Genomic DNA, 26,160 nt, shown 5'->3' on the forward strand with positions numbered 1-26,160 from the left:
TTGTGGGAGTTGAAGTCCAAAACTCCCGAAAGGCCAAAGATTGCCGTGCTAGGAATTGTGAGAGTTGAAGTCCAAAACCCCTGAAAGGCCAAAGATTGCAGTGCTAGGAATTGTGGAAGTTGAAGTCCAAACCCCGCGAAAGGCCAAAGATTGCCCTGCTAGGAATTGTGGGAGTTGAAGTCCAAAACTCCTGGAGGGCCAGAGTTTGCCCATGCCTGATGTAGATCCACCTCGGTACCATCAGTCCTCTGGGTCATCATGGTAGAGCGCCCATTTTAGAAGATCTGGCCTCAATCCTCCTTTAACGAGCTCCCCTTTTGTGGCGGCTGACCATTCTGGAATCCTACCTGCCAAGGACTTGAACTTCAGTGCAGACTCCACAACTGTGTTGTTCCCTTGGCTCAATAGCTTAAGCTGGGACTTTGCCCTTGTCTTCACTCGAGGGCCCTGGAACCTCAGCTTTAAAGCCCCCAGGAAATCTCCCCAGCGGTGAAGCTCTGAGGCCTGAGTCTCATAAAGTTGCACCGTCCAAACTGCCGCTTCTCCCCTCAACTTTGCTCCCACTGTAAGTAAGTACAGTAGCGTCTCATTTATCCAAGCTAAACGGGCCGGCAGAAGCTTGGATAAACGAATATCTTGGATAATAAGGAGGGATTTAGATACGTAGATGACACCTTCACAATTTGGAGCCATGGAGAGGAAGAACTCAGCAAGTTCCTGGACCATCTTAACAGCATCCACCCAAACATCCAATTCACCATGGAAAAAGAAAAGGAAGGAAAACTGCCATTTCTAGATTTTCTGGTCATCCACAAACCCAATCAACAATTGGGCCACACAGTTTACAGAAAACCTACACACAGAGATAGATACCTTCATAAAAACTCCAACCATCACCCAAGTCAAAAAAGGAGCACAATCAAAGCCCTGACAGACCGTGCACAAAGAATCTGCGAACCTCACCTCCTCCAAGGTGAACTAAACCACCTAAACTGGGCTCTACAGGCCAATGGAGACTCCACCACGGACACCAGAAGAGCTGTAAGGCCAAGAACAAGCCATGAGAGTCAAGACAAAGATCCACCCAGAGGAAAGGTGTTCTTACCACACATCAAGGGAACCACTGACCGCATAGGCAAACTGATGAAGAAGCACAATCTACAGACCCACAAAGAAAATCCAACAAATGCTACGGTCAGCGAAAGTCAAGAGGGATCCTCTCTCCTCTGCAGGAGTCTACCGGATACCATGCAGCTGTGGACAAGTATACATAGGGACCACCAAATGCAGCATTGCCCAAACATGAGTCAAAGAACATGAAAGGCACTTTCAACCAGAGAAATCAGCCATAGCAGAGCACCTGATGAACCAACCTGGACACAGTATATTATATGAGAACACAGAAATGTTGGACCTTTCCAACAACTATCATGTCAGACTACACAGAGAAGCCATTGAAATCCACAAGCATGTGGACAACTTCAACAGAAAGGAGGAAACCATGAAAATGAACAAAATCTGGCTACCAGTATTACAAAACTCTAAAATCAAAACAGTAGATGGGAACCAACACTCTGAGGGCTAATGACTGAACAAAGGATGCCCCCAGGCAAGAGACAAACACATCTCCAATGCTCATTAGGGTGATTAACTGAAACATTAATGCTGGCTTCCCAGTGACAAAGGACCCTTGCCACACCCTGGACTCTACACAGATATATATTCTTTCCTTTCCTTACTTAGTTTATCCATACCTCACAACCTCTGAGGATGCCTGCCATAGATGTGGGCGAAACGTCAGGAGAGAATACTTCTGGATCATGGCCACACAGCCCGAAAGACATACAACAACCTTTTCCAATATGTTCTATTGTGTCCATCATCGGTGAGATTCGGAGTGCTTATTCATTGCAGGTGAACTATAAATCCCAGTATCTATAACTCCAAAATGTCCAGGCCGATTGCCCTCAAAACCCACCAGTATTTAAATATCAGGAATGCATGGCAAGTGTGGTCCAGACCCATCATTGTTTGGGTTCATAGCGTTCTGGGTGTAGGTGAACTACAACTCTTCTAATTTCCCTAAATTCATAATCAAGGTCCATTCCCCTAAACCCCTGCAGCATGTTCAGTTGGTCATGAGGCTTCTCTGTGCCAAGTTTGGTCCCAGTCAATTGTCAGTGGGGGTCACAGTATCAGTGAAGGTACTGCAAGTCCCATCATCCATGGCAAATTTGTTCCAGATCCATTATTGTTTGGGTTAACAGTACTCTCTGGATGTAGGTCAGGTACAACTCCTGTAAATCTGGGTGAATTCTCCCCAGACTTCCTTGTTCAGTTTCTGATCAGTTCCTCTGTTAACTGTGTGCCATAGGAAAGGGTAGGAAGGGTAAAGGGTTAAGGTAGAGGCAGTAGGCAGGGTCATGCAAATTAAGGAACCCTAAGATGTGTTAGTGTTTTTGTTGATATAGAGTGAAATGTTCAATCTATTCTTGCTGTCGGATTGTGTGTGTTTCGTTCCGGCAAGCATTCCAGCAGCCAAGAGGTTAATTCTTGCCAGCCCTGATTGATTGCTGGAAGGGCAAATGGCAAGGACTTCCGTTTGTGCAAGGTGACAGGAAGATACATCACAGGCTGTGGAATGCAGAGGAGGTGCTTCGTGCACAGTGAACGGACTTTGAAAGAGACAGACGTGCTCCATGTTTGTACGTGTGGATGCAACATGTGTCCGGATAGCTTTGTTCAATTAGCAATGTAAATATTGTAAATAAAGATTTAGTGCCGCTGGCTTCAGCAGTCATAAATCAACGAGGTTGTCGTGCTTTGTCGGTGCCACTTTTGCCGTTTGCAGAGTGGTCTGACGGGTGAGCCCAGGTGGGACCTAGCTAATCAATCAAGTCGGGGTCGCCAATTCCCTGACGGGATGTCCATTCTAGAGGAAAAACAGAACATCTAGTACGAAATTTTCTTGGCATGAAAGCCTTCACTTGGGTGGTGGGCAGGATGGTGCTTGTGGAGAACACGGGCAGGGTTTGGGCTGCATGTTCATGACACTCACTATAACCTTTATGTCAGTAGAGGGAGGGCCATAGGTGTCTGCTGCTCAGTGGGAACTAGCTGTTTGTGGAGGTGGGGGCTATCTGTGTAAGGGGACACCTCCACATACACACATACACTTTTTTCACTTTTATTATATGTATAGAAGATGTATAGATAGATAGATATAGATATAATTATATAGATATAGATACAAATAGATCGATAGATAGATAGATAATTGATTGCCTTTGCTGGTATCTATTTGTGTACATAAGACCTCGATGTCTGCATTTCTTGGTACAGTAGAGTCTCGCTTATCCAACCTTCGCTCATCCAACGTTCTGTATTACCCAACACAGTCTGCCTCCTGCCCGGATCCACAGCTGTTTCTCTAGGCAGCAACGTACAGCGGCCCAACGTGCCTAACAACAACACAAGTACAGCCACGTTCCCAAACAAGTGGCAGACTTGTTGTAAAACATGATGGTTTTGTGCTAATTTGTAAAATCATACCGTAATTTTGACGTTTAATAAGATTTCCCTAACATTTTATCGGCCAGTTTATGTTGGATAAGTGAGACTCTGCTATATTTCCATTTTCAACATAACCCATGAAGGGAAAGGGGGAAATCTTGGAGGTAAAGAAGATTTCTGGCTTTCATTCTTGATCTTTTGTTTCTTTCTTGACCAGGGAAATGAGAATTCAATGGAGCCACGTCTTGTGTGCCGTAAGGAAAGAAATAATATAGGAAAAAGAAATCCTCTCAAGGCGGAGATCTTGCTGAATTCCTGGCCTCACTTACAGATAGAAGGAAAAAAAGAAGAGTCAAGTATCTGTGTTCTAATTAAGCACCTAAATCACAGTTGACATGAAGGAGGAAGCATCTAAAAACCTGGAGTGTGGAAAGAGTTACACTCAGAATTATGGTCTGCAGCGACATGAAAGGACACACACTGGGGAGAAACCCTATAAATGCCTAGAGTGTGGAAAGAGCTTTGCTCAGAGTGGAGATCTACGTAAACATCAAAGGACTCACACTGGGGAGAAACCTTATACATGCCTGGAGTGCGGAAAGAGCTTCACTCAGAGAGTACATCTAGATTCACATCAAAGGACTCACACTGGGGAGAAACCCTATACATGCCTGGAGTGTGGACAGAGCTTCACTCAGAGTTCAAATCTAGGTTCTCATCAGCGGACTCACACTGGGGAAAAACCTTATCCATGCCTGGAGTGTGGAAAGAGCTTTACTCAGAGTTCACAGCTACGTTTGCATCAAAGGACTCACACCGGGGAGAAACCCCATACATGCCTGGAATGTCGACACAGCTTCAATCGGATTTCAGATCTACGTTTACATCAAAGAACTCACACTGGAGAAAAACCTTATGCATGCCTGGAGTGTGGAAAGAGTTTTACTAAGAGTTCAAAACTACGTTTGCATCAAAGGACTCACACTGGGGAGAAACCCTATATGTGTCTGGAATGTGGACAGAGCTTCACTCAGAGTTCAAGTCTACGTTCACATCAAAGGACTCACACTGGGGAGAAACCTTACACATGCCTGGAGTGCGGAAAGAGCTTTACTTTTAGTTCAAGTCTACGTTCACATCAAAGGACTCACACTGGGGAGAAACCTTATACATGCCTGGAGTGCGGAAAGAGCTTTACTAAGAGTTCAGATCTACGTTTGCATGAAAGGACCCACACTGGGGAAAAACCTTATACATGCCTGGAGTGCGGAAAGAGCTTTACTAAGAGTTCAGATCTACGATCACATCAACGGACCCACACTGGGGAAAAACCTTATACATGCCTGGAGTGCGGAAAGAGCTTTATTAAGAGTTCAGGTCTACGATCACATCAATGGACTCACACTGGGGATAAACCTTATACATGCCTGGAGTGTGGAAAGAGCTTTACTAAGAGTTCAAATCTATGTAGGCATCAAAGGACTCACACTGGGGAGAAACCTTATACATGCCTGGAGTGTGGGCAGAGATTCACTAACAGTTCAAGTCTACGTGCACATCAGTGGACTCACACTGGGGAGAAACCCTATACATGCCTGGTGTGTGGACAGAGATTCACTAACAGTTCAAGTCTACGTTCACATCAAAGGAATCACTCTGGGGAGAAACCTTATACATGCCTGGAGTGTGGACAGAGATTCACTAACAGTTCAAGTCTACGTTCACATCAATGGATTCACACTGGGGAAAAACCTTATACATGCCTGGAGTGCAGAAAGAGCTTTACTCAGAGTTCAAATCTACGTAGGCATCAGCGGACTCACACTGGGGAGAAACCCTACACATGCCTGGAGTGTGGACGCAACTTTACTGAGAGTGGAGGTCTACATAAACATCAAAGGACTCACGCTGGGGAGAAACCTTATACATGCCTGGAGTGCAGAAAGAGCTTCACTAAGTGTTCAAATCTATGTTTGCATCAAAGGATTCGCCCTGGGGAGAAAACCCTATACATGCCAGGAGTATGGACAGAGTTTTGCTGATAGTGGAAGTCTACGTTCACATCAAAGGACTCACGCTGGAGAAAAACTTATGAATTCCTTTAATGGGGATAAAGCTTCACTCAGAAGGGATCTCTACATTCACATCAAAGGCCTCACACTGGGGAGAAACCTTATAAACACGTCATGTGAACGAAACCTCTCTGTGGGTTGAAATCTACAGACACATACAATTCAGATTGGAGACAATAGTGGCGTTTGACCCCATAGGGCTCTCCAAAATAGAGCTATTCAAACTTTTCATGTTGGTGATGCACTTTTTAGACATGCATCCTTTCACGGCACTAATTCATTTTAACTAGCAAAACAAGTTAAACTGTTTCATCAGGAAATGAGTGTTTCTCCAGCAGACTTGGGAGAGGGGGCTACTGGAGGTGGATGGGTTTTTGAGTTATTCACTAAAAGCCGTACCAAGTTCTAGAGGGTCTCCACCAAGCTTCGTGCCACACATGTTAATCTTACCCCATTAGCTAGCATTGCAGCCTTAGTGGTTATTACGTTTCAACCTCTTACTGTATTATTAACTAGCTTGGATCATTAGACGAAGTCATGTTCTTATTTTACAAAAAGCATAAGGTTGGGGGTGAACTACAACTCACATCATGCCCAGGTTAACCCCCGGAAACTCCATCAGTACTTAAAGTTTGTCATGTTGGGCAAATGTGCTTTGTGGGTGGGGTTCAATATACTCTCCAGTTGGAGGATGAATTACAACTCCCACCATGGTGGGTCAGTCCCATCAAACCTCTCCAGTACATTCAGTTGGTCATGGGAGTTCTGTGTGCCAAGTTAGGTCCAGGTCCACCATTGGTGGAGTTCAGAGTGCTCTTGGGTTGCAGGTGAACTATACATCCCAGTACGTACAACTAACAAATGTCAAGGCCAATGTCACCCCAATTTTACCAGTATTCAAATTTGGGCATTTTGGGTATGCATGCCAAGTTTTGTGCAGATCCATCATTGGCGTTCACACTGCTCTCTGGATATAGCTATAATTCACATAAATCATAATTCATATAAATCAAGGTGAATTCCCCCCAAAGACCTCCAATATTTTTGTTGCTCAGGGGGGTTTTGTGTGCAAAGTTAGGTTCAGGGCCATTGTTGGTGGAGATCAGAGTCTTCTTAGATTGCAGGTGAACTATACATCCCAGTATCTGCAACTCCAATGTGTCAAGGGCAATTCTCCCCAAATCCCTCCAGTATGTTCTGTTGGTCATGGGGCTTCTGTGCGGCAAAATCTGGTCCAGGGCCATTGTCGGTGGTGGTCACAGTTCTCTATCTTGATGCATGGTGAGCTACAACTCCCGTCATGTGGAGTCAGTCCCCCAAAGCCCTCCAGTATGTTCTGTTGGTCATGGGGCTTCTGTGCGGCAAGATCTGGTCCAGGGCCATTCTCGGTGGTGGTCACAGTTCTCTATCTTGATGCATGGTGAGCTACAACTCCCGTCATGTGGAGTCAGTCCCCCAAAGCCCTCCAGTATGTTCTGTTGGTCATGGGGCTTCTGTGCGGCAAGATCTGGTCCAGGGCCATTGTCGGTGGTGGTCACAGTTCTCTATCTTGATGCATGGTGAGCTACAACTCCCGTCATGTGGAGTCAGTCCCCCAAAGCCCTCCAGTATGTTCTGTTGGTCATGGGGCTTCTGTGCGGCAAGATCTGGTCCAGGGCCATTGTCGGTGGTGGTCACAGTTCTCTATCTTGATGCATGGTGAGCTACAACTCCCGTCATGTGGAGTCAGTCCCCCAAAGCCCTCCAGTATGTTCTGTTGGTCATGGGGCTTCTGTGCGGCAAGATCTGGTCCAGGGCCATTGTCGGTGGTGGTCACAGTTCTCTATCTTGATGCATGGTGAGCTACAACTCCCGTCATGTGGAGTCAGTCCCCCAAAGCCCTCCAGTATGTTCAGTTGCTACTCAGTTCTGCTCTGTTTGTCATGCAGAGAGAGTTGAAAAGATTAGGAAAGGGTTAAGGGAGAGGCAGTGGGTGTGTTCATGCAAATTCCACACCAATGGAGAGAGAAAGGCGCCCTGGGATGCCTGCCTGTGGTGGAGGAAACACCTAAAATCTAGGATGAAATGGTCTCCGAATGAAAGCATTTCTCGGGTGCTGGGCCATGGTGTTTATGGAGGACATGGGCTTGGGCTACATGTTTATGGCGCTCCCTGTAACTTGCATGTCCGTGGAGGGAGGACCATTGGTGTCTTCTGAGTGCTGGGAGCTATACCTGTTTGTGGAAGCGGGAGGCTGTCTGTGTAAGTGGACATGTCCACCACATGCACACATACACATTATCACTTTTATTATGTGTCTAGATTTTCACTTATCCCCACTTAACCAAAGAAAACATAATAATGATATGTGGATAGAATTGCAAAATTTTATTGGTAAAATGACTATTATATCTGCTTCTGTACTACTGGCAGGAGATTTTGATGGCAGCATCAATGATGAATCTCTTTATGGCCATTTCAATGAGCATGCTCCTGGACTAGCGGCAGCCCACCCTGTTCCTGATATGCAGTCTGAAAGTCCTATCTGCAGTTATTGTGGGCTTTGTCTTCTATGAATGATCAGTAGCCAAGACATAGTACTATTAAATGTTGGCATAAATGAGGATCAATCTGGAGAGTAGACTTTTTTGAGTGGCGGTAGAGCTTCAATTACTGATTTTTAATTGTTTCTTATGAGTAGTTAAATGCGGTTGATAGTTTTCAAGTGGGTACACGTACAGAGTGACCACCTCCCTTCAATTGTATCCCTGTCTTTTCAGGGTCAGGATGTCCATGCAGATGATGAATGATTGTTGTTGTCAGAAGCATAGATTGTTGAGTGTGATGGTCAGCTAACGAAAGTGCTGCAAATCAGAATGCGGCTGCTTTTAGATCTGAACCTTGGTTTGACCAGGGATGCCTGGACTAGTCGGTATGATGTAAGGACATCTGAGCCTTGGAATACGCAGGACATCCTCCAGAACGGCCCCGTCTCCACCTCTGAAATCGGTACTCTGATTTCTAAACCTAAGGTGGCCCAAGCACCCGGGGGTAGCAGTGTCCCTCCTGAGATGCTGATAGAAAATGAGAATGGGTGGGCCCCAGTCCTGACCACATTATTCACGTGCATAGGTAAGTTTGCATGTAGACGAGAAGATTGGGAACTGCCTATCATCATTCCAGTCTGCAAGGAAGGGAAAAGTCCAGGCCCTGAAAACTAGAGACGAATTAGCTCTCCAAGTGTAATCAGGAAGCTGTACGCTCATCATCTCCTTGGGAAAACTCCATCTGAATGGAAGAGGAAAACCTTCTGGAAGACCATTAGGCAGGTTTTAGACTGGGATGCTCTACTGGAGGCCATGGTATAGTTTTACCCCATATTATGGATAAATATTCCTTTAGGATCAAGGGAGCCCGTTATACAGCCTTCATTGACTTTGAGTCTGCCTTTGATAGGATTCCTCCAGACGAGGTTGTGGCCGAAATTGGAGATAAGCAATATTGACAGGCGCCTGTTGATGTTAATTCATAGCCTTTATGTGGAAACATGTTTGAAAGTGAGATGGAAGAGGGTAGGCCCCTTGACCCAGATCATCCCAGCACATGCAGGTGTAAGTCCAAGTGGTGTGCTACCACCTTCCTTGCTTTTAGTATTTACATAAGTTCTCTGGCCAGGAGTGTCTCTGGCTCAACTTTACGTCCTCCTAACCTGGCAGATAGACCTCTGTCAACCCTCCTTCATGCAGATGATGTGGTTCTTCTCCCTTTAACTTGCATTGGCTCGCGGTGGTTATTGAATGCTCGGGGTGGGCATTGCAAAACTGAAAAGCTAGTAGTTAACTACAATAAGTCCAAAGTCCTAGTTTTTACTAGGAAACAAAGGCTACAGAAGGGACAAATAAATGAGCATCCACTTGAGCAGCTGAAATCTTAGAAATCTGGAAATTTGACTCTACTAATGCCATTGCAAATGCCTGGAGAAGAATCAAGTCACTTGCATCCTTTTTTGTTCAAGGAGGACCACATGTTCCATCAGCTAAACACGTCTTCAATGCTAAGGCACTGCCACAGATGCAACGTGGTGGTGTGCATTGTGTATAATGCATAATGGTGGTATAATTGTGCTGCTGTGGAATCCACACAGATGAATGTTTGCAGATCTCTCCTTGGCCTTCCTAGTTGTGTGCCAAATGCACCTTTACAACTGGAAACAGGACAAATGTTAATTGAGGACCCTAAATTCAATTTCTGGTTCAAAATGTTGTTTATCCCTCTGGGATCAGCTCCCTTAGTGTTAACTGATGGATTCTTTTTAAAAAAAATTATTAGGGTTTTACAAGTAGGTAATGATTAAAAATCAAAGTTTCAGGATAGGAACTTTGTATATTGGGTGGGGGGAAATCTCTAGGTAAATAGGAAAGGGGGGGGGAAGGGGGTCTTGGGAGGGGGGGAAGGGGCGGGGGAGGAAAGCGGGGGGGCCGGAAGGGGACCGTGGTGGACAGGTGGTTCTGGCTCCCATTCTTCTTCTTTGCCGAATACGGTATATACTCGAGTATAAGCCTAGTTTTTCAGCCCTTTTTTTAAGACTGAAAAAGGCCCCCTCGGCTTATACTCGGGTGAGGGTCCTGGTTGGTTTATATTTGGGTCAGCTTATACTCGAGAATATGTGGTACATTTATTATTTTTCTCTTATTACAATTATTATTTTTCTCTATTATTGTTGCTACTATTACATTTATTTTACTCTATTATTAATACATTTATTATTTCACTCTGATATTATATTTATTATTTTATTTTATGACACAGCAAGCAAGCTAGATATGCTGGATTTCGTATCGCAAAATCACAAGTCGAACACTTCCCGAGTGTCTAGAAATGTGTGATGTATTTTAGGATGATGCGAGCAGATTATTATTATTATTATTAAATGTATTATTTTACTCTATTATTATTAAAAGGATACATAAGCACATTTACATTGAAGAAGAAGAGAATAATGATTTAATCAGAGTTGGACAATCTTATCTTAAATTAGAGCTTTATGTAAATACTCAAAAATATTTAAACTACTGAGGCCTCAATTAATGTAATTTTATTGGTATTTCGGCTTATACTGGAGTCAATGTTTTCCCAGTTTTTTTGTGGTAAAATTAGGTGCCTCGGCTTATATTTGGGTCGGCTTATACTCAAGTATATACGCTTTTATCTTTGTTCCCTTTTCCCCTTTTCTTCCTGTCTGTTCCCTTTCCCGCCTCCTCCCTCGCCCGGTGCACGCCTCCCAAAGCCTTGCTTGTTTATAATGGCATTTTAATTACTACTTAATTAATTCTTAATTATGAAGGGGTGCTTTGCTAGTGCTTTTGGTGCACAAAGGCAGAAGGGGGTTGGAGTAAGGGTCTCTTCCAACCCTCTGGACTATTATTATTATTATTATTATTATTATTATTATTATTATTATTATTATTATTGAGAGAAGGACACAGTATAACACAACAAACGAGATCAATATGCTGGATTTCATGGTGATTTTGTCAATGTCTATTGTTTCCAAATGCCGGCTGAGATCTTTTGGCACGGCACCTAGTGTGCCCATCACCACCGGGACCACCTGCACTGGTTTCTGCCAGAGTCTTTGAAGTTCAATCTTGAGGTCCTGATAGCGGCTGAGTTTTTCCTGTTGTTTTTCGTCAATGCGACTGTCACCTGGAATGGCAACATCAATGATCCAAACCTTGTTCTTTTCCACAACTGTGATGTCTGGTGTGTTGTGTTCCAGAACTTTGTCAGTCTGGATTCGGAAGTCCCACAGTATCTTTGCGTGCTCATTTTCCAATATTTTTGCAGGTTTGTGATCCCACCAGTTCTTTACTGCAGGGAGGTGGTACTTGAGGCATAAGTTCCAATGAATCATTTGGGCCACATAGTTGTGCCTCTGTTTGTAGTCTGTCTGTGCGATTTTCTTACAGCAGCTGAGGATATGATCAATGGTTTCGTTGGTTTCCTTACACAGTCTGCATTTTGGGTCATCAGCTGATTTTTCGATCGTGGCCTTAATTGCCTTTGTCCTGATGTCTTGCTCCTGGGCTGCAAGGATCAGGCCTTCTGTCTCCTTCTTCAGGGTCCCATTCGTGAGCCAGAGCCAGGTCTTCTATTATTATTATTATTATTATTATTATTATTATTAATTGCCTTTGTCCTGATGTCTTGCTCCTGGGCTGCAAGGATCAGGCCTTCTGTCTCCTTCTTCAGGGTCCCATTCGTGAGCCAGAGCCAGGTCTTCTATTATTATTATTATTATTATTATTATTATTATTATTATTATTAATTGCCTTTGTCCTGATGTCTTGCTCCTGGGCTGCAAGGATCAGGCCTTCTGTCTCCTTCTTCAGGGTCCCATTCGTGAGCCAGAGCCAGGTCTTCTCCTTGTCAGCTTTTCCTTCAATTTTGTCAAGGAACTTTCCATGCAGTGTTTTGTTGTGCCAGCTGTCAGCTCTAGTTTGTAGTGCGGCTTTCTTGTACTGATTCTTTGTCTGCTGTGTTTTGAGGAGTTTCTGATTTTTGACTTCAATCAAAGCAGGTTCTTCACTTTGCTTGACATATTCTGCCAGGGCATGTTCTTCTTCTTTGACTGCTTGCTTTACTTGCAAGAGTCCTCTGCCCCCTGATCTTCTAGGCAGATAGAGCCGGTCAACATCACTGCGAGGGTGCAGTGAATGATGAATGGTCATGAGTTTTCTGGTTTTTCTGTCCAAATTGTCCAGTTCCATCTGTGTCCAGTTTATGATGCCAGCAGTATATCTTATGACAGGTATGGCCCAGGTGTTTATGGCCTTGATGGTGTTGCCTCCATTGAGCTTGCTTTTGAGAATTTTTCTGACCCTTTGTGTGTATTCTTTGCTGACCACAGTCTTCACATGTTCATGGTTGTTGTTGTCCAGCTGTAATATGCCCAGATATTTATAGGCCTCTGGCTGGTGACACTTTATTGTTTGGCCATTAGGCATATTTATGCCCTCACTTTCAATGATTTTTCCCTTCTTCAATGCCACTGTCGAACATTTGTCCAATTATTATAAGGAGGGATTAAGGAGAAGCCTATTAAACATCAAATTAGGTTATGGTTTTACAAATTAAGCACCAAAACATCATGTTTTACAACAAATTTGACAGAAAAAGTAGTTTAATACGCAATAATGTTGTGTTTTAATTACTGTATTTATGAATTTAGCACCAAAATATCACGATATATTGAAAATATTGACTACAAAAATTGCTTGGATAATCCAGAAGCTTGGATAAGTGAGACTCTACTGTATTAACATTGAGGCTGGGTGGCCATCTGTCAGGGGTGCTTTGCTTGTGATTTTGGTGCAGAAAGGCAGAAGGGGGTGGGACTAAATGGCCCAGGGCATCTCTGCCAACCCTCTGCATTAATTTTAATATGATTATTAACATTGAGGCTTGTTGTATGTCTTTCGGGCTGTGTGGCCATGTTCCAGAAGCATTCTCTCCTGACGTTTCGCCCACATCTATGGCAGGCATCCTCAGATGTTGTGAGGTATGGATAAACTAAGTCAGGAAAGGAAAGAATATATATCTGTGTAGAGTCCAAGGTGTGGCAAGAGTTCTTTGTCACTGGGAGCCAGCATTAATGTTTCAGTTAATCACCCTAATTGGCACTGGAAATGTTTTGTCCCTTGCCTGGGGGCATCCTTTGTTCAGTCAAGTCCTCATTGTGTTGGTTCCCATCTACTGTTTTGATTTTGGAGTTTTGTAATACTGGTAGCCAGATTTTGTTCATTTTCATGGTTTCTTCCTTTCTGTTGAAGTTGTCCACATGCTTGTGGATTTCAATGGCTTCTCTGTGTAGTCTGACATGATAGTTGTTAGAATGGTCCAGCATTTTTGTGTTCTCAAATAGTATTCTGTGTCCAGGCTGGTTCATCAAATGCTCTGCTATGGCTGATTTCTCTGGTTGAATTAGTCTGCAGTGCCTTTCATGTTCTTTGACTCTTGTTTGGGCGCTGCGTTTGGTGGTCCCTATGTAGACTTGTCCACAGCTGCATGGTATCCGGTAGACTCCTGCAGAAGAGAGAGGATCCCTCTTGTCCTTCGCTGACCGTAGCATTTGTTGGATTTTCTTCGTGGGTCTGTAGATAGTTTGTAGGTTGTGCTTCTTCATCAGCTTCCCTATGCGGTCAGTAGTTCCCTTGATGTGTGGTAAGAACACCTTTCCTCTGGGTGGATCTTTGTCTTGACTCTCATGGCTTGTTCTTGGCCTTGCAGCTCTTCTGATGTCTGTGGTGGAGTATCCATTGGCCTGTAGAGCCCAGTTTAGGTGGTTGAGTTCACCTTGGAGCGACTGAGTTTTTCCTGTTGTTTTTCGTCAATGCGACTGTCACCTGGGATGGCCACATCAATGATCCAAACCTTGTTCTTTTCCACAACTGTGATGTCTGGTGTGTTGTGTTCCAGAACTTTGTCAGTCTGGATTCGGAAGTCCCACAGTGTCTTTTCATGTTCATTTTCCAATACTTTTGCAGGTTTTCACATCATCCGAAAATACATCACACAGTCCTAGACACTTGGGAAGTGTTCGACTTGTGACTTTGTGATATGAAATCCAGCATATCTAACTTGTTTGCTGTTATAATAATAATATAATAAACTTTATTAGTATCTCGCCCCCTGTCCCAAAAAGGACGCATGGTGGCCCACAACAAAAATACAATAATAGCAACTGTTTGCTTGGGTTGTTGTATGTTTTCCGGGCTGTCTGGCCATGTTCCACAAGTATTCTCTGCTGACGTTTCGCCCACATCTATGGCAGGCGTGTTAAGAGGTGTAGGATGACCTGTCTGGAATTTTTCTGTTTTCAGAATGTTCCTTATTTATTGTTCTGATTTTGGAGTTTTTTAATACCGATAACCAGATTTTGTTCATTTTCATGGTTTGCTCCTTTCTGTTGCTTGTGGCTTTCAATGTCTTCTCTGTGTAGTCTGACCTGATAGTTGTTGGAGTGGTCGAGCATTTCTGTCTTCTCAAATAATATACTGAGTCCACCTTTCCCGCCTACTCGCTCGCCCTGCGCACTACCTACTCCCTCGCCCTGTGCGGTCCTTCCTCGGCAGTGACAGCGGGAAAGGAGCGCGTGGGGCGGGCGAGGGAGCAAGGACAGGCGAGTGCCTTTCCCTGCTCCCTCACCCCATGTGCTCCTTCCTCATTGATGGAAGAGGCGAAAGAACAACGGAGGAGTGCCTGTGGCCAAAGGAAGAGGCCTCCCATTTTATCTTGCCACGCAGACTCCCTCCTGGTGGATGCGTGTGCGGCGTGGTGAGGCAAATTGGGAGGCCTCTTCCTTTCCCCACAGGCATGCCTCTGTTGTTGTTTCATCGCACGCGAGCATCCACAAGGAGGGAGTTCTCACATCCAGAGTTAGAGTGAGGGTTGTGTATGCGCGGCGAAACAATCACGGAGTCTGTGTGTGCCCCTCTCCCTCCTCCTCAGTCATTCCAATGTGAATGACTGAAAGAAAACTTTGCAGCCTGTTGTAAATTCATTTTTTTTTGAAAGCTAGTCTCTTCCAACCCTGATTATTACATTGTTGGTGTTGTTGGTGAGGGGTGCTCTGATTATGTTTTGGTGCACAAAGGCAAAGGGGGTTGGAGTAGATGGCCCAAGGGGTCTCTTCCAAGATTTAAGTTAAGATTTAACTTTATACCTCCACAGTCTCAGCGCCTTCCAGTAGCTTACACCTGCTCAGTACTTTTAGTCTTCCAGTCTGCTTCCACAGTAGACACTTGAGCACATGCCCAGCCATTGTCAATTTTACTACTGTCTTTCCCCCAGTCTAGATGATATTACAGACTCACCCACAGTTCGCAGTATCTTGTCCTAGTAGACAGGTTTAATTGCATATAGACTTCACAACATCAAAAAAGGGAGGGAAAATACACTGAACATGGTTCCTTATATACAATAAATTTACACATAGTAATTCTTGATTGTTTACCAACTAATTGACCCAACCCAAACTCAGGATTGCATCATTGACAATCACCTGGAGTATGCCCAAACACATTCCCCAAATGATTCCCCATACACAATCAATCAGCATTCCCAATAGAAGCCCATTAGCAGTGAATGACTCAATACATTGTAAAATCTAACACTTTATTATTTTTATGATGATGATGATTAACAACATTGAGGCTGTATTTGTTCCCTTTTTGTTTTTTTACCTCAAAATAAGATATGTGCACTGTGCATAGGAATTTGTTCATAGTTTTTTCTTTAAAAAACCCAAAACTATCATCTGGCCCTCCAACGGTCCGAGAAACCATGAACTGGCCCCCTGTTCAAAAAGTTTGGGGACCCCTGGACTAGAACATCTTTTCTTTTTCCATGGTGAACTGGATGTTTGGGTGGATGCTGTTGAGGTGGTCCAGGAACTTGCTGAGTTCTTCTCCATTGCTCTAAATGGTGAAGGTGTCATCAACATATCTGAACCATATAGTTGGCTTTTTTAGTGCTGTTTCCAGGGCTTGTTTTTCAAAGCCCTGCCTTTTTTCATCTTCGGCAGGCTAGACGGCTAGCCCCCTATCTATCTAGGGACAACCTGGCTACAGTGATCCAGGCTACAGTCATCTCGAGACTGGATTACTGTAATGCCCTTTACATTGGCCTTCCTGTGTCGGTGATCCGGAAGCTCAAATTGGTGCAAAATGCAGCTGCCCGGCTCCTTGCGGGAGTCCCCATAAGATGCCACATAACACCAATCTTACGGCAGCTGCACTGGTTACCAATTGAGCACCGGATCACTTTCAAAGTGATGGTGCTTACCTTCAAGGCCTTACATGGTCCAGGGCCGATGTACCTGAGGGACCGCCTCACCCCCTACAAACCCCAGAGATCCCTCCGTTCTGAGGACCAAGACCTGCTGGAAGTCCCCAGTTTTAAGACCTTGCGTCTAACTGCAACTAGACGCAGAGCCTTTTCAGTAGTGGCGCCATCTCTGTGGAACACCTTGCCACCTGAAGTTCGTGCCTTGCGGGACTTGTTGGCCTTCCGCAGGGCATGTAAGACACACCTGTTTCGGCAGGCTTTTGAGTTCTGTTGCTGATGTTTTAAAAGGTGCTTTTAGGATGTTTTAAAGATTTTTTTTAAATGATGTTTTTAAAATGTTTTTTAAATTGTTGATTTTAGCCGGTTCTTGTAAGCCGCTCCAAGCCCTAGGGGAGTGGCGGCATATAAGTTTGAAAAATAAATAAAATAAATAAATAAATAAAAGTCTTCCATGTAGAAATTAGCTACTACTGGGCTGAGAGGGCTCCCCATGGCCACTCCATCTTTCTGTTCATAGAAGTTTTGGGAAGTTTTGTTTGATTAGTACAAAGGTGTCCGATACGACATTACTGTGTATTGAAAAAGCAGTTCAATACACAGTAACGTAGTGTAATTACTACATTTACGAATTTAGCGACAAAACATTGCAATAAATTGAAAACATTAACTACAAAAACATTGATTACTAAAAGGCAGACATCGTTGGATAATACAGAATGTTGGATAAGCGAGACTCTACTGTATTATTCTCTGAAACACAACTAGACATTCAAAGCACTGGTCACAGTAAAGAAATTCCTAGGACCCTGCATGAAAGCCTGTTTTTCTCTAATGCTCCTGCTGCTGCTGAAAATATTCCCCTGGACAAAGGACAAGGAAAAAAGAGAGAAGTGGGCAAAGGAGAAAGATTGACAGGAAAATGCATTGTGGGTGGAGCTGTGCTTGTCTTTGCATCCCATCCTGGGGCTCAGCCGAGGGAGTGAATGGCCCAGGGGGGACTTGGTTCAGCAGAGACTCGTTTTGTGAACATCCCATCAAGCCTCAGTGGTGGTTTGAATTAGACGGTGGAGAGGCAGGTCTTGGTTGGCAGCAGGATTGCTTTGATGGCAGGAGGCGCCTGCGTTGGGATGCTCAGGACGCAGACGTGAAAGGCAGCCCCGTAATCGTTGTGTCCCTCAGGATACAGCACATCCTGGTAATTCCGGGAAACCCGTTATCCAGTGAATGACACCTTTTAATACTGGAAAGAGCCGTTCCTTTATGCCTGCCTGCCTTCCGTTCCTTTGGCCACATTTGTGTTCAGCCCAATGAAACCAAAGTGATGCTCCAGTATTAATAATAACAACTCTAATCATAACCTTACTTTTGTACCCCGCCTCCATCTCCTCAAAAGGACTCGGGGTGGTTTACGTATGGCACAGTGTGCCTAAAAACAATGTACAATAAACACACAATACTATACAAGATAAAACATATCAAACAAGGTTTAAGCTCAAAACTGCACCTAGTAACCTATGATGAGACCGGTCATAAAACATAGCCAACTGCAAACAGGAGCAGGGAATAGGATGGTGAAAATGTTAGTCAATGAGCGAGGGCAGAGGGCAAAAGTGCAGTTCTGTGGCATTAACTGCAGACCATTGGGACTAGACATGCTCAAAGGCTTGTCCAGACATCCAAGTCTTCAATTCCTTCTGGAATATTGGAAGGAGATTTCCTTGTTTCCTTCTATCACTCATTCTTTTTACCCTCCCTCCCTGTTCTTCTTTTTTTCTGGATTCATTCCCTTCTTTATTAAGAATAATTGATTGCTTTTCCTGGTATCTATTTGTGTGCTTAAGACCTCGATGTCTGCCTTTCTTGATACTGTAGACTCGCTTATCCAACCATCATTCGTTTAACATTCTGTATTATTCAGCAGTCTTACTCCCGCGTGGATCCACAACTGATTCTCTAGGCAGCAACATGCAAGTACAGCCTTTCTCCCAAACAAGTGGTAGACTTGTAAAACATGAGCCTACGAGAACTTTAAGATCATCTGGGGAGGCCCTGCTCTCGGTCCCACCTGTCTCACAGGTGCGGCTGGTGGGGTTGAGAGACAGGGCCTTCTCAGTGGTGGCTCCTCGGCTGTGGGACTCCCTCCCCAGTGATATCCGGCAGGCTCCATCCCTTCTGAGTTTTAGGAAAAAGGTGAAGACTTGGCTTTGTGAGCAAGCATTTGATGAGTGAACTCTGTTGGCTTCGACTCGGTCCGGATTATGGTTCATGTACAAGGTTTTGTGGACAAATGGTTCAAGTATTTTATATTCTATTGTTTTAAATGTATTTATTGTATTTTGTTAAATTATCCAATTGTTTTAATTGCTTATGTTTTATCTTTTTGTATTGCATATTGGCATTGAATTTTTGTGAGCCTCCCTGAGTCCCTTCGGGTGAGAAAGTGGGATAGAAATGAGGGAAATAAATAAATAAAACATGATGTTTTGGTGCTTAATTTGTAAAATCATAGCTAAATTTGACGTTTAATAGGCTTTCCCTTAATCCCTCCTTATTGTCCAATATTTTTGCATATACAATGTTCTGCAGGAGTGTTTATGTTGGTTAAGTGAGACTCTGCTGTATTTCCATTTTCAACATAACCCATGAAATGAAAGGGGGAAATCTTGGAGGTAAAGAAGATTTCTGGCTTCCATTCTTGATCTTTTGCTTTTTTTCCTGACCAGGGAAATGAGGATTCTATGGAGCCACGTCTTGGGTGCCGTAAGGAAAGAAATAATATAGGAAGAAGAAATCCTCCCAAGGTGAAGATCTTGCTGAATTCCTGACCTCACTTACAGATAAGAAAGGAAAAAAGAAGAGTCAAGTATCTGTATTCTAATGAAACACCGATATCACAGTGGACGTGAAGGAGAAAGCATCCAAATACCTGGAGTGTGGAAAGAGTGAGTTACACTCAGTGATGGTCTGCAGCGACATGAAAGGACACACACTGTGGAGAAGCCCTATGAATTCCTGGAGTGTGGAAAGAGATTTGCGCAGAGTGTAGATCTATGTTCACATCAAAAGACTCACACTGCGGAGAAACCTTATACATGCATGGAGTGTGGAAAGGGCTTTAGTTACAGTTCAAAACTATGTTTGCAACAAAAGAAACACACTGGAGAGAAACATGCCTGGAGTGTGGACAGAGATTCACTGAGAGTGGAAGTCTATGCAAACATCAGCGGACTCACACTGGGGAGAAACCCCATATATGCCTGGAGTGTGGAAAGAGCTTCATTTATAGGACAAGTCTACGAAGACATCAAAAGATTCACATTAGGGAGAAACCCTATGCATGCCTGGAGTGTGGACAGAGCTTCACTGAGAATGGAAGTGTACATAAACATCAAAGGATTCACACTGGGGAGAAACCCTATACATGCCTGGAGTGTGGAAAGAGCTTTGCTCAAAGAGGAAATCTAGATGCACATCAAAGGACTCACACTGGGGAGAAACCCTATACATGCCTTGAGTGTGGACAGAGCTTCACTCAGAGTGGAAGTCTACATAAACATCAGCAGACTCACACTGGGGAGAAACCCTATACATGCCTGGAGTGTGGAAAGAGCTTCACTGAGAGTGGAAATTTATGTAAACATCAAAGGACTCACACTGGGGAAAAACCCTATACATGCCTGGAGTGTGGAAAGAGCTTCACTGAGAGTAGAAGTCTACGTAAACATCAAAGGATTCACACTGGGGAGAAACACTATACATGCCTTGAGTGTGGACAGAGCTTCACTCAGAGTGGAAGTCTACATAAACATCAGCAGACTCACACTGGGGAGAAACCCTATACATGCCTGGAGTGTGGAAAGAGCTTTGCTCAGAGAGGAAATCTAGATGCACATCAAAGGACTCACACTGGGGAGAAACCCTATACATGCCTGGAGTGTGGGCAGAGTTTCACTGAGAGTGGAAAACTACGTTCACATCAGCGGACTCATACTGGGGAGAAACCCTATACATGCCTGGAGTGTGGACAGAGCTACACTCAGAGTAGCAGTCTGCGTAGACATCAAAGGACTCACACTGGGGAGAAACCCTATACATGCCTTCAATGTGGAAAGAGCTTCACTGAGAGTGGAAATTTATGTAAACATCAAAGGACTCACACTGGGGAAAAACCCTATACATGCCTGGAGTGTGGAAAGAGCTTCACTGAGAGTAGAAGACTACGTGAACATCAAAGGATTCACACTGGGGAGAAACCCTATACATGCCTTGAGTGTGGAAAGAGCTTTGCTCGGAGAGGAAATCTAGATGCACATCAAAGGACTCACACTGGGGAGAAACCTTATACATGCCTGGAGTGTGGGCAGAGTTTCACTGAGAGTGGAAGTCTACGTTTACATCAAAGGACTCACACTGGGGAGAAACCCTATACATGCCTAAAGTGTGGAAAGAGCTTCACTGAGAGTGGAAGTCTACGTTCACATCAGTGGACTCACACTGGGGAGAAACCCTATACGTGCCTGGAGTGTGGACAGAGCTTCAATGCTAGTGGAAAACTACGTTCACATCAGCGGACTCATACTGGGGAGAAGCCCTATACATGCCTGGAGTGTGGAAAGAGCTTCACTGAGAGTGGAAAACTACGTTCACATCAGCGGACTCATACTGGGGAGAAACCCTATTCATGCCTGGAGTGTGGACAGAGCTACACTTAGAGTAGTAGTCTGCGTAGACATCAAAGGACTCACACTGGGGAGAAACCCTATACATGCCTTCAATGTGGAAAGAGCTTCACTGAGAGTGGAAATTTACGTAAACATCAAAGGACTCACACTGGGGAAAAACCCTATACATGCCTGGAGTGTGGAAAGAGCTTCACTGAGAGTAGAAGTCTACGTAAACATCAAAGGACTCACACTGGGGAGAAACCCTATTCATGCCTTGAGTGTGGAAAGAGCTTCATTTGTAGTGGGAGTCTACATTTACATCAAAGGACTCACACTGGTGAGAAACCCCATACATGCATGGAGTGTGGAAAGAGCTTCATTTATAGGACAAGTCTACGAAGACATCAAAGGATTCACATTGGGGAGAAACCCTATGCATGCCTGGAGTGTGGACAGAGATTCACTGAGAATGGAAGTCTACTTAAACATCAAAAGACTCACACTGGGGAGAAACCCTATACGTGCCTGGAGTGTGGACAGAGCTTTTCTGAGAGTGGAAGTCTATGTTCACATCATAGGACTCACACGAGGGGGAAAAACTTATGAATGCCTTGAGTGGAGACAGAGCTTTGCTCAGAAGGGATATCTGCATTCACATCAGAGGCCTCACGCTGGGGAGAAAACGTATAAGTGCCTGGAGTGTGGATACAGCTTCACTGAGTGTGGAAGTGTACGCTATCATCAAAGAACTCTCACTTGGGAAACCGCTATAAATATAGTGTCCTCTCACTTTTCGGGCCTGCCCATGAAAAGTGGAAAACTGCAAAATAGCGGGACTCTTTTTATTGTAATATTTATACATTACTGTATATTGAAGCCTTTCCTATCAGTGCTGGCGGGCCCCTTTCTCCATGCCCACTCGGTCCTTCCTCTTTGCCAAGGAAAGTGGGCTCGCAGGACTCTTCCCTTCTCTCTCCCCAGGTTTCCTCTCCCTCGGCAAAGGCAGTAAGGAGAGGGACACACACACACACACACACCTACAGAGCGAAGCCAGGGGTGCAGGGTGTTAATGTGGGATTTGTGTATTAATAGTGTTTAAGTGCAATTTGTGCCATGCTGGTATTGCAACTGATTGCATCATCCAGAATGTACCATAGTGTGGAAAGAGTTAATTGCCAAGAAGCTATGATGTCCTTGATGTGTGGCTGGAACTAGGGAGTATCCAGACACAAGTGTTGGTGCACGATTGATTGCGTCAGTTCAGCTGAGTTCTGTCTGCCTATAGAGTTTGAGTAAAATTCTGTTGGAGAACAGAACGGTCCTGTGTTCATCTGCAAGTCTGTTTGTGTTGATTACTGCTGCATACAGTAAAACTTTGTAAATAGCTTTACCAACGTCTCTGAGTGTCTCTTCGTTCTGCGCTCCGCTGCTTCCATCCAACTACTGCTGCGCTGCAAATACTCGGACACGAGACTGCGGCAGGAAGGGGTTAAGCGGCGGGAGAGGCGTCGCCCAGGCGGGGGAGGGGGGAGGCGAAGAGGAGGAGGAGGAGGAAGAGCAGGAGGAGAGCCTGCCTGCCTGCGCTTCGGAGAAGGAAACTTTCCTTGGATCCTTTCAGGGCAAGAGGAAGAAAGGAAAGGGAAGAGGAGAAGGAGGGCTCTGCTTCTTGGGAACCCAAAGGGTGATTCTCACCAATGCGTCATCTTCATCTTGGTAAGAAGTCACGAGTGGAGTGCCACAAGCAGGGCTCCGTCCTGGGCCCGGTTCTGTTCAACATCTTTATTAACGACTTAGACGAAGGGTTAGAAGGCACGATCATCAAGTTTGCAGACGACACCAAACTGGGAGGGAGAGCCAACACTCCAGAAGACAGGAGCAGAATTCAAAACAATCTTGACAAGACTAGAGAGATGATTGGCCGAAACTCACAAAATGAAGTTCAACAGGGACAAATGCAAGATACTTCACTTTGGCAGAAAAAATGGAAATCAAAGATACAGAATGGGGGACGATGCCTGGCTAGACAGCACTACATGTGAAAAAGACCTTGGAGTCCTCGTGGGGAACAAGTTAAACATGAGCCAACAATGTGATGCGGCAGCTAAAAAAGCCAATGGGATTCTGTCCTGCATCAATAGGGGAATAGCGTCTAGATCCAGGGAAGTCCTGCTCCCCCTTATTCTATTCTGCCTTGGTCAGACCACACCTGGAATCACACTGTGTCCAATTTTGGGCACCGCAGATGAAGGGAGATGTTGACAAGCTGGAAAGCGTCCAGAGGAGGGTAACTAAAATGATTAAGGGTCTGGAGAACAAGCCCTATGAGGAGCGGCTTAAAGAGCTGGGCATGTTTAGCCTGCAGAAGAGAAGGCTGAGAGGAGACATGAGAGCCATGTACAAATACGTGAAGGGAAGTCATAGGGAGGAGGGAGGGAGCTTGTTTTCTGCTGCCCTGCAGACTAGGACGCAAGGGAACAAGGGCTTCAAACTACAGGAAAGGAAGGAGATTCCACCTGAACATCAGGAAGAACTGCCTCACTGTGAGAAGGGCTGTTTGGCAGTGGAACTCTCTCTCTGCCCCAGACTGTGGTGGAGGCTCCTTCTTGGGAGGCTTTTAAGCAGAGGCTGGATGACCATCTGTCAGGAGTGCTTTGAATGCGATTTCCTTCTTCTTGGCGGGGGTTGGACTGGATGGCCTATGAGGTCTCTTCCAACTCTACTATTCTATGATTCTATGCTTGGGGCCGGTCCACTGCAGCGGACGGAGTGGGAGGGAGGGATTGCGAGAGAGAGGCGCCCGGGGCGGAGCAGACCGGCTACCCCTTCTCCTCCCTCCCTTCCCTCCCTGCTTCCCTCATCCCTGCCTTCCTTCCTCCTCAGCCCCGAGAGCCTCTCCTCCTCCTCCTCCTCCTCCTCCTCCTGCAAGGAGCCATCCCCAGGAGGTGCGGTCCCTTCTCGCTGCAGAGAAGCCCCAGGGAGAGGAGTCCGTGCCTGTCGAGATGCCAGCAGCCTCCTTTCCTTCCCAGACCGGCCTTGGGATGGACTGCCTCCTGGACTGGGAGGGATAGATTGAAACGTCCCACTCTTTCTCCCTCAAGCGAGGAGTGTGCGAGGAGGAGGAAGAGGAAGAGGAGGGCGAGGAGGGCGGCAGCGGTAGGAAGGAGAGGACCGAGCCCGCCTTTATTTAAAAAATTTAATTTTTTAAAAAAACCGTGATATAGCGGATCCGCAAAAAGTGAGCCGCGGGTTTGCGAGGGAACAGTGTACCTAGATTGTGTACAGAGCTTCAGTCGTGCACATCTACATTCACATCAAAGGACTCACCAGAAACCTTATAAATGCATGTTCTGTGAATAGCACCTCTCTGAGAGTTCAGATCTACAGACACATACAATCCAGAGGTGTTTGGCCCTGAAAAAGGTAAAGGTTTCCCCTGAGGTAAAGTCCAGTCATGTCTGATTCTTGGGGTTGGTGCTCATCTCCATTTCTTAGCCAAAGAGCCGGCATTGTCCATAGACACCTCCAAGGTCATGTGGCCATTGGCATGACTGCATGGAGCGCCGTTACTTTCCCACCGGAGCGGTACCTATTGATCTACTCACATTGGCATGTTTTCAAACTGCTAGGTTGGCAGAAGCTGGAGCTAACAGCGGGAGCTCACTCCGCTCCCATAAGGCTGTCTAAAACAGACTTTTCAAACTTTTCATGTTGGTGATGCACTCTTTGTCAGTAAAATGACATTTTTATATCTCGGTGCTTCTATAATACTGGCAGGAGATTTTGATGGCCCAAATGATGAAGCTCTTTATGGCCATTTCAGTGAGCCTGCTCCTGAACTCGCGGCTGCCCACCCCGTTCCTGATATGCCGTCTGAAAGTGTTATCTGCAGTCATTGTGGGCTTTGTCTTCTACGAATGATCAATAGCCGAGACATAATACTATTGAATGTTGGCATGAATGAGGATCCATCTGGAGAATATGCTTTTTTGATTGGCCGTACAGATTCAACTATTGATTATTATTTCTTATGAGTTGTTAAATACGGTTTACAGTTTTGGAGTGGGTACACGTACAGAGTGACCACCTCCCTTTAATTGTGTCCCTATCCTTTCAGGGTCAGGATGTCCATGCAGATGATGAACGATTGTTGTTGTCGGAAGCCTAGATCGTTGAGTGTGATGGTCAGCTAATCCTACAAATCAGAAGGCAGCACCTTTTAGATCTAAACCTTGGTTTGACCCAGGATGCCTGTACATGAAGAATCCCTTATGAAGATATTACATGAGGTACAGGGAGCTGAATTGTATCTTTGCCTCTGGATTGGTTCCTATTAAAGGAAAGATATAAAAAGCTAATTAGAGATAAAAAAAAGAATTGGGAGAAACTAATTTTTGCCTCAAGGTTACATGATTCTGCCACTTTTTGGAAGACAATCTCTAGGGCAAAGAAGTCACTAAGCAGATACGTTAAATATATATTTGTGGAAGGTCCATCGTGGGGGAAAGAACTCTTGTCTGTTGGACAGTCAAAAAAGGAGTAGCACTCTGAAAACAGAAGAATTCCAGACAGGAATCAATCAGGGGCAGCTAACGACTCTGAACAAAGGATTCCCTCAGGCCAGGAGGGGAAGCTGGGAAGGCCATTTAATGCTAATTGAAGTGATTAATTGCAACATTAACACTGGCCTCCAGCAGACAAGAGTTCTTTTCCCCACACAGGGCCTTCCACAGATATATAAACCTTCCTTGCTTAGGGTTGTTGTATGTCTTTCGGGCTGTGTGGCCATGTTCCAGAAGTCTCTCCTGACGTTTCGCCCACATCTATGGCAGGCATCTTCAGAGGTTGTGAGGTATGGATAAACTAAGTAAGGAAAGGAAAGAATATATATCTGTGGAGAGTCCAGGGCAGGGGTCCCCAAACTAAGGCCCGGGGGCCGGATGCGGCCCTCCAAGGTCATTTACCTGGCCCCCGCCCTCAGTTTTATAATACAATATTTTTATATCATTTTAAATAATATAATATATTGTATATACATATAATATTGGTAATAATATAATGTTATACAATATAATACTAATAATACC

General features: G+C 44.9%; 2 protein-coding genes and 1 pseudogene across 5 annotated transcripts in view; all 3 read left to right on the forward strand.

Annotated features, from left to right (window-relative positions):
- The window catches only part of LOC107983781 (zinc finger protein 135-like), a 175,498-nt gene that overhangs the window by 89,361 nt on the left and 59,977 nt on the right, over window positions 1-26,160 (forward strand). For 2 of the 4 annotated variants that reach the window (XM_062977021.1, XM_062977022.1), the window contains exon 2: window positions 3,731-8,190. The exons of the other annotated variants lie outside the window; for them this stretch is intronic. In XM_062977021.1, coding sequence (XP_062833091.1) covers window positions 3,909-5,555 — 1,647 coding nt within the window. In that variant the 5' untranslated portion in view covers window positions 3,731-3,908 and the 3' untranslated portion in view covers window positions 5,556-8,190. Of the gene's footprint in view, window positions 1-3,730; window positions 8,191-26,160 lie in introns of those variants that run through there. 4 annotated transcript variants of the gene reach the window in all.
- LOC100558833 (zinc finger protein 850) overlaps window positions 1-26,160 on the forward strand; it is a 90,279-nt gene that overhangs the window by 5,041 nt on the left and 59,078 nt on the right. The window lies entirely within an intron of this gene.
- On the forward strand, window positions 11,826-22,466 carry LOC134297961 (oocyte zinc finger protein XlCOF6-like; annotated as a pseudogene).

This window comes from Anolis carolinensis, chromosome 3 (assembly GCF_035594765.1).
Source record: "Anolis carolinensis isolate JA03-04 chromosome 3, rAnoCar3.1.pri, whole genome shotgun sequence".
Taxonomy (NCBI): domain Eukaryota; kingdom Metazoa; phylum Chordata; class Lepidosauria; order Squamata; family Dactyloidae; genus Anolis; species Anolis carolinensis.